At 38.6% G+C, this 17,971-nt stretch overlaps 1 protein-coding gene and 1 long non-coding RNA gene across 6 annotated transcripts; both read left to right on the top strand.

The window, feature by feature from the left end:
* The first annotated feature begins 704 nt into the window (after positions 1–704).
* Positions 705–8,518, top strand: LOC138975832 (uncharacterized). Of its 5 annotated transcripts, none has more exons than XR_011458775.1 (8): positions 705–928; positions 1,733–1,812; positions 2,375–2,514; positions 2,898–2,972; positions 4,546–4,621; positions 5,678–5,753; positions 6,756–6,831; positions 7,917–8,518. It is a non-coding gene; the product is annotated as an uncharacterized lncRNA (long non-coding RNA). The 5 variants fall into 5 exon arrangements; XR_011458774.1 differs by having other exon boundaries at positions 706–933; positions 2,371–2,500; XR_011458772.1 differs by having other exon boundaries at positions 707–933.
* A 4,021-nt stretch (positions 8,519–12,539) lies between these two features.
* LOC138977406 (uncharacterized) lies at positions 12,540–17,390 on the top strand. Its single transcript, XM_070350295.1, has 3 exons — positions 12,540–13,201; positions 13,562–13,640; positions 16,270–17,390. Exons 2-3 carry the CDS (start codon positions 13,565–13,567, stop codon positions 17,388–17,390), a joined length of 1,197 nt encoding a protein of 398 aa, XP_070206396.1. The 5' UTR covers positions 12,540–13,201; positions 13,562–13,564.
* Positions 17,391–17,971: the final 581 nt, after the last annotated feature.

Here is a 17,971-nt window from a genome sequence, read left to right as displayed (position 1 = left end):
TGTGTAAAAAAAAATATTTATAATAAAGGTTTTTTTGCAATTTGTTTGTGTCATTTGTTATTTTGCAAAAAAAATGTATGTGATAACTTTTTGCAATCAGCCGAAGTTTGCTGTCTGAGTTTGATTATATTTTATAAGGCGAGCGTCCCCAGCCACCATGATCCTGCATGCGGGTTTTTTTTCTTTTTCATGCTGGAATGCGTGACACCTTCGCTATTCACGCCTTACATTTCGCCAATTTTTACGCAGATTGTTGCAGTCCAAACGATTTCACCATGCTTATTTGAAAAGGTGATTGCAATCTTTGTTTTCCTAATTTAATACCGTGCATTTATGTTTGTTCTTTATAAAAACAATTCTTTTTATGTTTATTTTTTTTACCTGTATTTAATTTTGACATTTTAACATAAAAATTAGTTATTCTTCTTGGTGACATTTTTTTTATTTAGAATTTTAATTGCATTTATAACCTTATGCGGTTATTTTTAAATTTATTTTCAGACAGTTTGGGTTCAAAGAATACATTTTATTTTTAAACAAATATTTTTATTTTATGTATTGGATTTTTATTAAATTTTTATCATAAAATTTGTTCTCAGTCTTTTTATTTTTTTTAATTTGATAAAATAAATCTAAAAACAAAGAGACTGCCAACTTTCAATTAAAAAAAATTTTGGTTAAAAAAAAGTTGCTGAAGTTTTGTTTTTTGGTCAACTGAGCATTTAGACTACACTCATAATGTTTAGTTCAGTGAGCCATTTGTTTTAAGGGAGACAATAACAACTGCAAAGAGCAATATCTTTCAGTTATTTCCCTTGTTAATTAATGATCTCGATCATTTCCGGTTGGCGCTATGGAGTATGCCACATGTTGTGGCGTTTTTCACCCTTTTATCTTCCTGCCTTGTATTTTGAGTTGCTTATTGGATGTAAGGTAATCCTTGTCTTTCATTCTAAAATGAAGATTGATTGTCTAACGAAGTACTAAGTGAATTAACTGATGGAACAATTTGATTTCGAATTTGATGACTGATGCCGGGATTGGGAGGGGGGCCTCACAGTCACAGTCGCATTCTCGATTTTATTTTTTTTTTGCCTAGAAGAACACTGTTCTATTCATCCAAGGTTGTTTTTTTTCTGAACGAGGTGTGAGTCAACTAACTTTTCCAAAAACATGATGTTGATTGATGTTGTGGTTTGGTTTTCAGAATAGAATTAAAATTAAAACAGTAACAGTGAAAATGCTCCGATTCGCCGGTCACATGCACACACAAATCGGGGAGGTTACTAAATTACAACACATGTCTTACCCGTTCGCTTCAAATATAATCGTTTGAAACATTGTTCACAAGTAGACGAGACTCTGCTTTTCATATTCATGATATTGATAGTGATTGAATAATATATTTTATTCGCGAGCTGATCTACATTACACACGATGTAAAATTCAACCAACCCGATTTTTGTTGAAGTAAACAAATGTATGTAACCTGCGAATTGGATGGTAGTTTTTTACATTCTCATTTAACATTTATCAGCTTCCTGTCTGTTGGTAAACTTCTGGTTTCTAATCTACTGATTATACATGTATTTCAATTTTGTTTTCATTGATGAACAAGTGTGGACTTTTTAAAGATTTGTTTCTGTCTTCATTTAAAAAAATGTCATCCATCAAATGACATGTAAATTGCATCTTCATCAAGTGTTAACTATTTCTGTGATATTTGTTCAAGGTGGCGGTAATGAACAGCTTCGGTCAGTTCAAACATACTCTGATCTGAACTACAAACAGGACCTTGCGTATTGAGTCAATGTAAGTAACCATTTATATCGCTCTGCCTCATAAATCAATAACCGTTCAACTTCAAGATTTCTCTCTCTTCCAACCTCAAATTTTTTTCTCTTTGGTGAGTCAGGTTGTGACTTTTGTTTACATGGCAGACTTTGTACCAACTTTCCCCCTACTTTGAAACAATTTTAGTCAGCGCCAAATCAAATCAAAAGTGCTACCCTTGTGATGTAAACTGCTAAACAGTGCAAACTGTCAAACTTGTTTTAAGCAACGATTCTTGTCAGACTTTGTAGGCCAGTGCAGCTATTGGAGCTACCTCCTAATGCGACAAAAGCAGTTTGGCTATTGTTTGACTCTATAGCTAACCAATCAGTAAGCGGCGATAAGAAAAGTCAGCGGAATATCTTTTTTATTCCACGGCCAAGTGCAGCAGCTTTTGTAGTCGCTGCTAAGTCTTACCTTAATTGTTTTTAAATTATATTATACATTCCAATTTTGTTTTTGTTGTGAGTGTGACTTTGAGGCTTGTGAATGATGAATCATTGTGTCCCTAATTAATTTCAAGGATTTATTTTTCAGAAAGCCATGAGTATGCAGACAGTGTGTTTGAACTTGAAGAAAGCTGAGATGGACAGTGACCTCAGCTCTCAACAGACAACATCGCCACAGACGCCGCTAACGCAGACTGTGGTTTCGCTACTGCGGCCAGGTGAAGATGTACAGGTATATCTCAATAGCAACAAATGCATCGTTGACAGCGACACATTTGTCAGGGTCTTTTTGTTTTATGAATTTGGCTTATTTTGTCTTTTATTCTTTTGTAGAACCTTTTTAAAGTAATAAAAGCAGATGTGTCAATTTTTTTTTTTTACTGGTTTAGGGAAACAAATGCATTGTTTTCAGTAAAGAAGAAAAACAGGGTGGTATGTTGATGATTGCTTTATTTTTTTATTTTCAAATTACCCAGGCATGTCTGTTTTTTATTGATGAACAAGTGTGGACTTTTTAAAGATTTTTTTCTGTCTTCATTTAAAAAAAAATGTCATCCATCAAATGTAAATTGCATCTTCATCAAATGTTAACTATTTCTGTGATATTTGTTCAAGGTGGCGGTAATGAACAGCTTCAGTCAGGTCAAACATACTCTGAACTACAAACAAGACCTAGCTTATTGAGTCCAGGTAAGTAACCATTCATATCACTCTGCCTCATGAATCAATAACTGTTCAACCTCAAGATTTCTCTCTCGCCCAACCTCAATTTTTTTTATTTTCTCTTTGGTGAGTCAGGTTGTGACTTTTGTTTACATGGCAGACTTTGTACCAACTATCCCCCTACTTTAAAACAGTTTTAGTCAGTGCCAAATCAAATAAAAAGTGCTACCCTTGTGTTGTAAACAGCGCAAACTATCAAACGACGATAAGCGATTATTGTTATAAGCAACGATTCTTGTCAGAATTTGAAGGCCAGTGCAGCTATTGGAGCTACCTCCTAATGCGACAAAAGCAGTTTGGCTATAGTTTGACTATACAGGGCCTAGCATTGTAAGCCGTTCGGCGTACTTTACGCCGAAATAACATCTCCAGTACGCGGAACTCGATTTGGTGTACGCCGAAATGCAAAAACCTGTTATTCCCAAACGGTAAACCCAAACAGTCCCAGCTTTCGTTTTGTGCGCCGTTCGGTTCAATTCTCAATCGGTTTGACAGTTTGCTTGAGCACGCACTTCCTCTGGCATCGCGCGAGCATGCTTTGTGCCGGTGTTTTGTGGCTCTAGACTTGAAATAATGTATCGAAGCGACATTGTTGAACGTGGTCAGCCATTCAGTGACAAAGAATCCAGGTATTCCTGGAAGTGGGAATGGCTGGATTTCGTTCCGAAGGCAAGTCAGAAGAAGTAATGTGCCGATACGGACTATGGCATAATTTAGTTGCTCAATCTTCTTTGGGGGGGGGGGGGGGGGGGGGGGGGGTCATTTTAGGAGAAAAAAAAATCTCCAAAAAAATCTTCAAATTCAGGGGGCGGCCCCCAGACCCCCGCCTTTGTAAGCTGAACACACTTTATCCAATGCTAGGCCCTGACTATAGCTAACCAATCAGTAAGCGGCTATAAGAAAAGTCAGCGGAATATCTTTGTTTATTCCATGGCCAAGTCCAGCAGTTTTTGGAGTCGCTGCTAAGTCCTACCTTAATTGTTTCTAACTTGCTAGCGCCGTTCACATGGCTGACTTTTTGCCAGCAACCCAGGAGATATTTTTAAACAACTAAGTTGAGGAAAAGTTGTTTGCTCGTCTGCCATGTGAACAGCACTTAAATGTTTTCTGATGATCTAAAAGCGAAAATCTATAGGCAGGGGTATAGTTTTGTGTCAGTGTGATTATTCATCAATTTATTGCAACTCCTTTCAGTGCAGTTATTGAGTGACTGTCAGCTCGCTCCTACCCTTTTCACCTTTTTTCTCTTCGTGTGTGTGTGAGAGTTATGCTCAGTAATTTGAGAAAACATAATAGACCAGTCTCTATGAACCTTAACTGTCAAATTCTCTCAAAGATTTTATTCATTTAAACAAAAAATATTCATCATATTGTAAAAGAATGTAGTGTCCCCCAGCCATACTCATAGTAATAGGCTCAGTTTTATTATTCAGAGGATTTATTTTTAGTTCTGTAACCTGAATAGGTTTTTTTGGTAAGAGTTTTTTGTAATTGCATATGTCTTCATCAAGCATTAATTATTTCTGTGATATCTTTTCAGGGTGGCAGTAATGAACAGCTTTGGTCAGGTCAAACATACTCTGAACTACAAACAAGACCTTGCTTTTTGAGTTGAGGTAAGTCACTATTCACATATCACTTAGCCTTATAAATCAATAACTGTTCAACTTCAAGATTTCTCTCTCTCCCAACCTCAATTTTTTCTTTTTTCTTTGGTGAGTCAGGTTGTGACTTAAGTTTTGTTCACATGGCAGACTCTGTACCAACTTTACCCCTACTTTGAAACAATTTTAGTCAGCGCCAAATTATAACCTTCGTGGTTGAAAACGACGTTAAACACCAAATAAAGAAAGAAAGCGCCAAATCAAATCAAAATTGCTGCCCTTGTGATCAGCAAAAACGCTCAAACTTGTTTTAAGCGACGATTCTTGTCCGACTTTGAATACCAGTGCAGCTATCGGAGCTACCTCCTAATGCAGTAAGAGCAGTTTGGCGATAGTTTTGCTATAGCTAACCAATCAGTAAGCGGCGATAAGAAAAGTCTGCGGAATATCTTTGTTATTCCCCGGCCAAGTCCAGCAGTTTTTGGAGTCGCTGCTAAGTCGTACCTTAATTGTTTCTAAATTGCTGGAGCCGTTCACATGGCTGACTTTTTGCCGACGACCCAGGAGGTATTTTCAAACGACTTCGAGTCGGGGGAAAGTTGTTTGCTCGTCTCTCATGTGAACAGCACTTAAATGTTTTCAGATCTGAAAATCTAGGCAGGGATATAGTTTTGTGTCGGTGTGATTATTCATCAGTTTATTTCAACTCCTTTCAGTGCAGTTTTTGAGTGACTGTCAGCTCGCTCCTACCCATTTCAACTTTTTTTCTTTGTGTGTGTGTGAGAGTTATGCTCAGTAATTTGAGAAAACATAATAGACCAGTCTCTATGAACCTTAACTGTCAAATTCTCTCAAAGATTTTATTCATTTTAAAAAAAAAATTCATCAAATGTAAAAGAATGTAGTGTCCCCCAGCCATACTCATAGTAATAGGCTCAATTTTCTCAGTTTTATTATTCAGAGGATTTATTTTTAGTTCTGTAACCTGAATGGGTTTTTTTGGTAAGAGTTTTTTGCAATTGCATATGTCTTCATCAAGCATTAATTATTTCTGTGATATCTTTTCAGGGTGGCAGTAATGAACAGCTTTGGTCAGGTCAAACATACTCTGAACTACAAACAAGACCTTGCTTTTTGAGTTGAGGTAAGTAACCATTCACATATCATTTAGCCTTATAAATCAATAACTGTTCAACTTCAAGATTTCTCTCTCTCCCAACCTCAATTTTTTCTTTTTTCTTTGGTGAGTCAGGTTGTGACTTAAGTTTTGTTCACATGGCAGACTTTGTACCAACTTTCCCCCTACTTTGAAACAATTTTAGTCAGCGCCAAATCAAATCAAAATTGCTGCCCTTGTGAACAGCAAAAACGCTCAAACTTATTTTAAGCGACGATTCTTGTCCGACTTTGAATACCAGTGCAGCTATCGGAGCTACCTCCTAATGCAGTAAGAGCAGTTTGGCGATAGTTTTGCTATAGCTAACCAATCAGTAAGCGGCGATAAGAAAAGTCTGCGGAATATCTTTGTTATTCCACGGCCAAGTCCAGCAGTTTTTGGAGTCGCTGCTAAGTCTTACCTTAATTGTTTCTAAATTGCTGGAGCCGTTCACATGGCTGACTTTTTGCCGACAACCCAGGAGGTATTTTCAAACGACTTCGAGTCGGGGGAAAGTTGTTTGCTCGTCTGTCATGTGTATAGCACTTAAATGTTTTCAGATGATCTGAAAATCTAGGCAGGGATATAGTTTTCTGTCGGTGTGATTATTCATCAATTTATTTCAACTCCTTGCAGTGCAGTTTTTGAGTGACTGTCAGCTCGCTCCTACCCTTTTCACCTTTTTTTCTTTGTGTGTGTATGAGAGTTATGCCCAGTAATTTGAGAAAACATAATGGACCAGTCTCTATGAACCTTAACTGTCAAATTCTCTCAAAGATTTTATTCATTTCAAAAAAAAATAATTCATCAAATGTAAAAGAATGTAGTGTCCCCCAGCCATACTCATAGTAATAGGCTCAGTTTTCTCAGTTTTATTATTCAGAGGATTTATTTTTAGTTCTGTAACCTGAATGGGTATTTTTGGTAAGAGTTTTTTGCAATTGCATATGTCTTCATCAAGCATTAATTATTTCTGTGATATCTTTTCAGGGTGGCAGTAATGAACAGCTTCGGTCAGGTCAAACATACTCTGAACTACAAACAAGACCTTGCTTTTTGAGTCGAGGTAAGTAACCATTCATATATCACTTAGAGGGCTGTCACACATGCGACTGAGTCGCGCGATTTACCCTGTCACACAGCCGACTCAGTCGTAGAAAACAGCTACGACAAGTCTGCGACTCAGTCTCATGCGATTCACTCGTAGCTTTGAGGTTTAGAACATGTTCTATATTCCTGCGATCCAGTCGTCGGTCAATCGCAGATGCAGAGCCAATCAGAACGCGTTGCTGCGGCCTTGACGCCGTGACGTAAAATAATGGCGGACTGTGGCGTACAGCGTCTCTTCGTCGATTCAAAACTTTTTGGAAGAACAGTTTTTTACTCAGATATAAAGGAGACGTTTTAGGCGTGTACAGCGGTCGGAAAACATTAATTGCAGCTGTCTGGGAACTTTATTTCTTGCAAAGGCGTAATGCTGAAAGGAATTTTTCAGAAAGGTAGAGCGACGTTCGAACATTTAGCAAAGCGCGTTTGCCGTGTTCACTATGACACGTCACTTCTGCCCCACTCACGTGGAGTTATCGTTCTCCAGTCGTTCGTCTATCGTTCATCGTGTGACGTGTCAATGGCCTACGATGTGATGTGCGATCGGCCAAAGACTGAATCGCAAGACTGAATGGCAACGACTGAGTCGCCTGTATGACCGAGGCTTTAGCCTTATAAATCAATAACTGTTCAACTTCAAGATTTCTCTCTCTCCCAACCTCAATTTGTTATTTTCTCTTTGGTGAGTCAGGTTGTGACTTAAGTTTTGTTCATTTAAGTCGGTGCCAAATCAGATCAAATTTGCTGCCCTTGTGAACAGTGCAAACGCTCAAACTTGTTTTAAGCGACGATTCTTGTTCGACTTCGAAGGCCAGTGCAGCTATCGGGGCTATCGGAGCTACCTCTTAATGCGATAAGAGCAGTTTGGCGTTAGTTTGGCTATTGCTAACCAATCAGTAAGCGGCGATAAAAAAAGTCTGAGAAAAATCTCTGTTAAAGAATGTAGTGTCCTCCAGTCATACAATTTTACACTGTCAAATGGTAAACATTTTCCTCTGGCTACACTTCATTCTATCAGGTTCTATTTTTTCTCTTTTTTTCCAGGTACCATGCCTCATGTAACAAAGTCTTGCAAGATGTCAGCCGATCAAGCTCACACATCTTCGTGATCAGGGATATCTGTTTTGGCACAGTCGGTGGTGCTAAACTCTGGCGATGGGGGAGAAGTTCTGTCCAAGACACCACCCCTGTGCATCATCCAGAAAGCTGAAGAGTGACAAACCTTGAGTTGACCCACATTCAGAGTGTAGGACTGATTATCTTAAGTTAACATATGATCCTGAAACCAAATTTTAAAGCAGATTAATTCTTCTCAATCCAAAACTTGTCTTTAAATCATACTGCAGAGATTACATTCCCAGTGCTGCGATGGTTATTCACCACACACACTCAAGGTCCAACCCTGAAGTGATGCGATAGTCATAGTCATGGGTTCACTACAGAGCCTTTTTGGAGGAGAGTTGCGGGTACTTTTTTTGTTTTAGTTTTTTAAACTATACTTTAAAGACTTTTTTTCCCTTAATGTGTGTGTGTTTGGCTGACTTGGGAGTATTATTCCTGCTGTGACTTTGTTTCATTGATTCCTTACGGAGAAAAGATACAAGTTGGCTTATTATTATGATATTGAATATAAAGTATGATCTTCAGACTGTTGTTTTGTCTTTTGTTGTGAAAATGTGTGATTGAGTGTGTGTCTGTGAGGTTCGAAGTATCGGTCAAACATATGACGAAGACATGTCATTCATACAGTAAACATGTGACATATAGCAAACAATATCATTTGTTTCATGGCAACCATGTAATTTGCATATGCCAATGTCATTTGTGATATGGCAAACACATGATTTTCATATGTCAGTGTCACTTGTAATGTGGTGTAAATGAGGTTTCCATATGACAATGTCACTTGTGATGTGGCAAACTAGTGTTTTTGACATGTCATTTTCACCTAAAAACCATATGGTAGCCATTCCAAAACCATTTGCAATTTATCTATGACTGACATATGGTTTTACTATATGATTTCCACATGCCATGTCATATGTTTGTCATATGCTGGGCATATTACTCTGCTGCCTGGGTTGTAGTGGACTTGTTTAGTCAAGTCTCAGTGTCACCTTATTCGACATAGTTTCTTCGGCAGTTGTCGTCGTTGGTGATATACCGCGTGAGGCATATTTGTAACCTGACGTCATATGTATTATTACTGTGTAGTTGTCATCGACACTCGGAAGAGGATTCGTGTGAAGCTCAACGACTTTCCGCTCATCATGGTCGAGACTACATTGTGTATGTGTTAAGTGTTCGTGGACTGTGGACTGTGTCTATAGTTTTCCTCTGGAAACTACTTGTGTTTATTGATTGTGCATTTATTACTTATTTTATATGTCAAAAATGTGTTGAAATGTGTGTATATAGCCTATAATAAAATGTGATATAGATGTGACTTGGTGCATACTACACTTATTATTATTTATTTCTGTGTTTGGGTTGCGGTTCCTGTATGTGAAGGAATGAACATGCATGGGAGTCAGATGTGCGTTTGAAATGTTGCATTCTGCAGGAATTGAATCCATTACAGTTTTGCTTGATCATTTTGTCTCTCAGCGTTGACTTTAAATACGACGTTAAACACCAAATAAAGAAAGAAAGTTGACTTTAAATGCTGTGCGTATTGCATATTCGTTTGTCTCTCAGCGTTGAATGTAAATGTTGAACGTTTTGCTTGTTCGTTTTGTCTCTTAGCGTTGAATTTAAATGCTGAACGTTTTGCTTGTTCGTTTTGTCTCTCAGCGTTGAATTTAAATGCTATGCGTATTGAATATCCGTTTGTCTCTCAGCGTTGAATTTAAATGCTGAACGTTTGGCATGATCGCTCCGTCCTTCAGTGTTGAATATGCGTACTGTTGCCGTGTCTGTCTTGTTTTTGAACTGAACAGGGCAGAAATGAGATAGTAGAAGACATAAGTAAAGAGCCGTGGGTGCTAATTACTGAGTTGGGCATCTAACGCTAGGTAAGAACTATGATTTAGGATTTCCGGATTATTTGATGATTTGTTTGATTGGTTTCTGAATTGTTTTTATGTTCATCATAGTGTAAATAAAACCTTGTAACTGTCTCCTATGAGTTATGGTGAATACCACTGTACGTACGAGATGTGTGAGCGTGAACATGTGTGTGTCGGTTACAGAATGTAGGTGTTTGAGCTTGCTTTATGTCATGTGTTGTAACTTCTGCCTCTCCTTGACTGTTGTCCTGTAAATAAGTGTTGCTAAAACTGTACGTCGTGAATTCTGGCATCCAAAACATACACCACAATATTCATACACACGGTTTCCTGTGAATACCGAAGTCAGCCAGTAAAGTAGGCACATGTATTTGAACACAACGCGAGGCATAGACTACCAGACTGTGCTACACTACACATATAGGGCCAGAGTAAAGTAAAGATAGTTGCTCTCCTTGGCAATCTTCAGCCTCTCCCTGCAAACTTTTAATGAGGATACAGGCCCCCTCAAAAGGAATCCGGTTACACAACTCTCCTTCGATTTGATCTACGACTTTGAAATAACACAAGGTTCAACTAAATTGAATACACATCCAAATGTAATCAAACCCTGGGAATGTGTTTTCTTCCGAAGAAAACACGTGTATTCAGGAAAAATCGGATCAACCAACACCGTAAGATACTTTCTGAACAGATGTGTTTTCACATCATACTTTATATCTATGCTGTCCCTTTGTGTTGTTGTTATCGTTTGTGTTGTTGTTGATGTTGATGTTGTTGTTTCGGTTTTGGTGGTTGTGCTGATTTACCTTTGTCACACATTACATGATTCAGAAGAAAATTGTCTGCCATTCTTTCGCAATGCCATTTAAGTCATGTTATAATTCCCCTATGTCGCCCTACACTAACATTAGACATTAGACAAACTTGTGTCATGTACTTCGGGCCCTGGACGTTTCTGAAGTTGAAAAACTACCACTTCCCAAACTTTCAAGAAAATATTTCCCCGAACTTGAACGCTAGTGATTTTGAAAATTGACGAGGATCAACTAGACTTGGATCACATGTGGAGGTCATCAATGCATGCAAGTGTGTGAAGCTTTGGGTTTTGTTCCTTACCAGGAAACATGTTTGTGTGGTAACTTTAATCAGTATCTGTATTAATGCGACCTTGTTCTTTACTCTTATATTTAGCAATGATAGTTTGCACGTGGTATCAGACAAAATAACTCTATTTTAATTTAGTCCGTAGTTATGAACATGATTGTTTAGCGTGTGCTCTTCGTGTCAATTAGCTACGGTCTCAGTAGTAGGACCCTCTTCTCATGATAGATCACCTAACACACAGTCATAAAAAAGTAGTGGCAGAATTTGAAACATATTGCATAATAAAGAAATGGACGGTTTTTTTCAGTTTGGATCGCTTTAAAATAAGATAACAATTTAAGAAGGCAAATGTTGCAGGGTCATTGGAGAGCTCTACATGAACATTTTAGACAGTTATGTTGAACATTTTACCGTACTGTTCTAATACATTTTATGAACACAGATTATCCTTTTCTGCTTAAAAGACTCCGAAGAGAGAGAGAGAGAGAGAGAGAGAGAGAGAGAGAGAGAGAGAGAGAGAGAGAGAGAGATCAAATCAAATCAAATCAAATTTTATTTTACGAGAGTTGTGGCATAAGCAATATAAACGAGCTTCTTTTCAACCAGCCCTCGCCCAGAGAGGGACTATTCTAATATTAAATACATGTATATATATTACATGTATATATATATATATACAAACGTAAGACAATTACAAAATATAAGAGAGAGAGAGAGAGACGGCATGCCACTTGAATTTACATGTAATCTAAATGGTAAGTGATATCAGATATATGAGTTCGCTGTGTCTTTAGAGGTTGCTATGGATAATGATTATCGGATTACCTTTTTCGTCAATGAAGCGTTCGATGCAACACTTGCTCAGGCACGCCCAACACATGTTCACACAGTAAATAGGACTGTTACTACGTGCATACTGATGTCGAAATGAATACGAGCAAATGCTTTACATTTTTCGATCAACACATTGTGAAGTTTTTTGTCACCCTAATTTTATATTCATCTTGGTTGACAGGTTCAGATTGCGTACTGCCGTAGCTGTGGATCAGTCACACATAAACCGCCGCTAACTAATCCTTCACAGAACACATTGTGGGAGAAAAAAACACAAAGCGTACTGACAGTTGTTGCGTTGCATAAACTACTGCAGCAACACAATGCAGCATGCAGAATATTAATAGTCCACAAGCAGAAAAGCACGTTCTAAACCACGAAACATGCCCCCCAAAAAACAGGAAACTTTGCTTGAGTGTAATCGTTCCCAACTCTTCCACATAAAGGAACACTTGTATCTCGAGTCACGAATCACAATGTTCCGGTTTCAGAAGTGCATTTATTAGAAGTAGCTAACCACCGTTATATGCAGACGACGCGCGGTGATACAATCCCCCATGTTGCTTTTTCACAAAAGGTGAAGTCACTGTCGAGTGAGGTATCCGGGAACACTGTAGCCCACGTTAAATTAGTACTTTTAACTTCGAATATTACACTTAAGTTTTCGAGCATGTGTCATATCAAGTGTGACTAACAATATGTTGGCAGTCCAGCTCCAAAAATACATTCATCAATCACCGAAAGGCTCCGACGACATTTCACAACAAGATTTCCCTACCAAGTATGAGATTCTGAAGATTTCGTTCGGAAGGACGGCGCTCTATGGGCGGTTTATTATATGAAGAGAAGCAAGCGGTTAAAACGGGCGTTGACAGATCCAGTGAAGGGGAATACGAACGTGTAGATCATATGTCTGTGGTGATAGTAATAATGTTCTACCTGTGCCGGTTTCGATTGGCTAAACGCATTGCCACAGGGAAACGACACGCCTACCAGCACATGATCACTATGCCTGGTTGTGTTGAGCGGCCGTACTAGATATCCCAGCTTTCCACTCAGCCTTGTGTTGTACACACCTAACGGTAAACGAAACAACATGGCTGCCCGCATTGAATAATTTAGTGGCTTAACGTAATGCAAAGCAGTATGTTATCGTGGCTTTGCGATACACATTGTGGCGAGAGACTGTGTACACAGCAAACGTGTTGATACACTGCTTTGTCGCTCCATGGAAGGGCATCATTTGCTGGATCAAGAGCTTTTGAATGCATGAAACACCATTTTGAGTGTGGAATTGAACTCTGAAACCACTGGAAAATACTTTGAACACAAACGTCTTCAAACACAACGGGACAATATCGGACATATAAATTATGCCAGGTGAGATATCCATATTTACAACTTAAATGGCTAATTGCTTGCAATGTATTCAGTGTAGATTCGTAGCTGCTTGTTTACTTCACATACATTTAAATATGCTTTGGATTACACAATGTTCAGGTGCTCCTTACACACAGAAACTATTTGCTTTGGACGATAGTTTATCACCGATATATATATCGATCGAATGTTGCGGTACTGATTGTGTAACACACACTCCATTCTCATCTCATTTTCTTGCAATGTCTGTCCTTTTTTTCTCAATATTATATCATTCTATTATAAGTTCTGTTGTTCTCTATGTTTCATCTCTATAAATCCTTCATTTATTTACGTTTTTATTTTATTTTACAAAAACAGAAGATGTCAGGAGAGAAAGATCCGAACACCCAAACGCCGATGGATACAGATCAGGAAGACTCAGATGAAGACCAGACAAGTAAGGAAAGAGGCGCAATGTCATAAAGAAAATAAAACGTAAATAAGGTATTAGAACAATGATTTGAATTCTGCAGATGGATTAGATACGGAACTGACATAAAGCGTAATGATTGGCTTTGATAGCATGTCACTTTGCCAAAAGAGCAATCAGCAATCAAGTCTTATTAGCAATTGAAATTAGTTATGGTGGAGTTGTTTCCTCTTAGCTCTCAAAAGCCAAGTGTTAGGGTATTAGAACAATGATTTGAATTCTGCAGATGGATTAGATACGGGACTGACATAAAGCGTAATGATTGGATTTGATAGCATGTCACTTTGCCAAAAAAGGCTATTGAAATTAGTTCTGGTGGAGTTGTTTCCTCTTAGCTCTCAAAAACTAAGTGTTTTCTAACATTCACTAGTTGATCCCACCATTGTGAAGTCTTTTGGTTTGCTTTTCGTGAATAAGTTGATAGGAGCACGTGTGAATTATTTGTCATTGAAAAAACAAGAGTATTCTCTCTTTGACAACCCATACCAACCCGATGGAGTTATTTCGAAACATCGTCTACTATGACTGGGACTCTATATTGCTATTCTGATAGACACGCGGGGGAATTTGGGGATTGTGATTGAAATGTCTCACACAGGCCTATTTCGATCCTTGGTCCATATTTCCACGAAAGTTGCTCAATATCCTTTATGTAAACAAAAACAATTATGTTGAGAAAATAAGGACTATGAAAGACGCCAAAACTGATATAAGAGGGAACCTCACCTTGTTTTGAGGGTCACACTGGCACCCAGCCGGGGAACTGGCGTTTGCCTAATGCAGCCGTTCCTACGGCGTAAAACGTGTGCAATCAAAGTGTGTCTGCTTTCGCCAGAAACCAACCGCATAGCAAAAGAATACAAGTTAATAACCCAACATCTTGGTCAGAATAGCAAAGTAAACGATATTGCCACGATGAAAACATGATAGCTGTTAGTATTGGGGTGTATACAACTCTCCTGTGTTCACTTTCAAGTGAATAACTATCGTTCTGATATCATTTTAAAGTGAAGCTAAAGAAACCTGGTATCGGCACTGCTGTGCATCTCCTATGATCTCAATGGTATCAAGGCACGGGTCATAGAGATCAATTTAGATCTAGATCTATTTCCGGTTGTGTATTCACACGCCAACGTTCGTTCGTCAAGATGGACGGCGATTTTGATTTGATAAGCGACTTTTTCTTAGAAGACTTCAATGAAGAGGACGAAAATTTAATGGCCGCTGCGCCCAAAAAAAGGAGATTCGAGAAAGTGACTGATGACGATGTGAACGCTCTCATCACCGATACAGAAAACGCCAACACCAAAAGAAAAACTGAACATGTGATACGGCTGATTTCAGATTTCATTCTTCAAACCGAAGAGTTTGCAAAACAGATGAGATCAGCTGATATAGCGAAAATTGAGGATCCAAAACTTGTTGCAAACATTCTTGTCAAGTTTCTTACAACGGTGAAACGCGAAGATGGAGATGAATATGAACCAGGTACGATTCGAGGATTTCTGTCCGCCGTCGATCGGCACATGGCAGCGAACGGAAAAGGCAAGATTTTTTCCAGCAATGATACGCTGTTTGAAAACGTTCGAGCAGTTGCAAAAAGCAAACAAAAAAAGCTGAAATCAGCAGGGAAAGGAAACTTACCTCAAAGAGCGTGTGCACTAACGGACGAAGAGGTGGAAACACTGTGGGACTCTGGTCAGTTGGGAGTGTCCACACCAAGAGCCATAATCAACACCCTGTGGTGGTTGAACTGCCTCCACTTTGGAATGCGGGCATCTCTAAAAGGTTGAAATGACGTCAAGTGTAGCTAAAGATACGTCACTTCCTGGTTACACAATGGCTGTCGCACAAGTTCTTGATCAAGCAAACTGAACGCGAAAGTGGCTTCTACCGTGATTTCCAGGTTTGCATTGTGTCGGCTCTAATTTTTTCTTTCAAAATCAAAATAAAAGAATCGAAACTTTATTCACGAATACCATTTTGTAAGCCACTAAAACCAAAGACACGCCACACTATTTTCCTTCCACCATTCCTCGATGGAAAAGAGTTCGTGTTGTTTTTGTTTTAATTTTTGTCTTTGTCGTTGATCATTGTATACACAAATTACACAAACGTCATCTTGTGAGGGACCAAAAAATATTGAAACTCTCGGATGATTTTTTTGTGTGGTATCAACCTCGACCTACGGTCTCGGTTGATACCACAAAAAAATCATCCTCGAGTTTCAATATTTTTCGGTCCCTCACTCGATGACGTTGTGTAATCTCTATATGTTTGGTTTGCTGGAGGCATATAACTCTCTTTCGTTCGCATTTCAATATTGAAGAAAATATAATTATTGGGAACAATCCATTTAGTTTTATCAAACCCATTGCTACCTCATTTCTCTGTTATTACTACATAATATAATCTAATGTTTTATATAACAAATACGTTTTTGATAAGTCTTCATGTAAGGCAACTGAATTAAACACACACACACACACACACACACACACACACACACACACACACACACACACACACACACACATTTTACTCCCAAGAGATATGAATGCATACACCACTTATACAATTGTATTCGCTGTTTCAGAGTGTCCTCGATGTAAACATATATTTGAGCCATCTATACTGCAAGTCTTCTTCCCTGAAGTCAACATAGAGGACCTGTTACAACAGGGAAATAACAATGTTGTCAAACCTAAGAAGGATGAATTCAAGAAACTGTTCTGTGCTTTGCTAAATTGCTCAGAAGGAAATGCTGTCATTTTCCACGTTAAGGACACTCGTATCCTTGATAAGTATGACATAGCATGGAACAACGAACTCATGCAGTTTGTTCCTGATAACTCCTGCTACCATGACATATTTGAACGAGTGATACTTGATACACATCACTTCCGTGTTCGCGTGAAGCCGCGTAAAGACTCAAAGTGTGTAATGAGCACGTGTTGCTTCCACTCCAGCCTGTCATTGGACAAGGGATTGGACAATCAGCCCTCTCACCATAAAATGCAGCGTGTTCTGGAAAATGCGAGGGATGGTCATGGCTACTCCAACGAACCACTTAAATTGAACTTACCGGACGATACTTCCTTTCAAAATGGCCAAGTTGTACAAGTAGGAGGCTACCCTAGAGGTATTGTTCCTTTTCAAGAGTGCATGTGGCTCCAGGCAAAACGAATAGCGCAACGACTTCAGCCAAACGATTTAGTGGGCATGATGTGGGGGCCGAAGGAAGATAATAAACACGATCTTGGAAAATACATTTCAGCTTTTTCCAAAGTTCCAAGAGGTGGAATAATCTACTTTGGGATCAGTGAAAAGCCAGAAGGTGATACACAGCCCAAGCTCAAAAGCTTTTCTTCAGAGGGTGTTGTCCTTGATCAACAAAACTCCGACCAACTACAACAGTACTTTAAAGAGAAGATAAACAATCTGCTTTGGGTTCGAGCTCGATCTCAAAGCAATAACGATCAATCTTTCGTAGGTGGAAGTGTTGAAGTTTTCCGTTTTCCTGAAGAGCCTCAAAGTCGCTGCATCATCAAAATAACGGTTTACCAGTTCCAAGGAGTTTGCTTCTTTCGAAAAGAAGGACCTGAGTCGTACGTTTTGAACGCAGAGGACAAGCCTGTTCCAGTTAAGGACTGGGCTGACTGGGCAGAAGGGTCTCACTGTGAGGATTTCGTGCCTGTGGACGTCCATTTTAATTGAAACAAGTCGCGTTAAGGCGAAATTACTACATTTATTCAAGCTGTGGAACTCACAGAATGGAACTGAACGTAGTCCGCCGCTAGTGCAAAAGGCAGTGAAACAGAAAGTGACAAGCCTTTTTGGCGCGGTAGCGGTTGCGCTGTGCTTCATAGCACGCTTTACTGTACCTCTCTTCGTTTTAACTTTCTGAGCGTGTTTTTAATCCAAACATATCATATCTATATGTTTTTCGAATCAGGAACCGACAAGGAATAAGATGAAATAGTTTTTAAAACCATTTCGGAAATTTAATTTTGATCATAATTTTTATATTTTTAATTTTAAGAGCTTGTTTTTAATCCAAATATAACATATTTATATGTTTTTGGAATCAGAAAATGATGAAGAATGAGATGAACATAAATTTGGATCGTTTTATAAAACAATAATTTTTTTACAATTTCAGATTTTTAATGACCAAAGTCATTAATTAATTTTTAAGCCACCAAGCTGAAATGCAATACCGAAGTCCGTCCTTTGTCGAAGATTGCTTGGCCAAATTTTCAATCAATTTGATTGAAAAATGAGGGTGTGACAGTGCC

Source organism: Littorina saxatilis, linkage group LG9 (genome assembly GCF_037325665.1).
Source record: "Littorina saxatilis isolate snail1 linkage group LG9, US_GU_Lsax_2.0, whole genome shotgun sequence".
In the NCBI taxonomy this organism is placed as follows: domain Eukaryota; kingdom Metazoa; phylum Mollusca; class Gastropoda; order Littorinimorpha; family Littorinidae; genus Littorina; species Littorina saxatilis.
This window is presented reverse-complemented; position numbering and strand designations above follow the sequence as displayed.

Excerpts from the sequence above, each read along its gene's own strand:
- LOC138977406 (XM_070350295.1), top strand. The coding sequence starts at position 13,565 with ATGTCAGGAGAGAAAGATCCGAACACCCAAACGCCGATGGATACAGAT. Across the intron at positions 13,641-16,269 it reads CTCAGATGAAGACCAGACAA|AGTGTCCTCGATGTAAACAT; the intron begins GTAAGGAAAGAG and ends TCGCTGTTTCAG.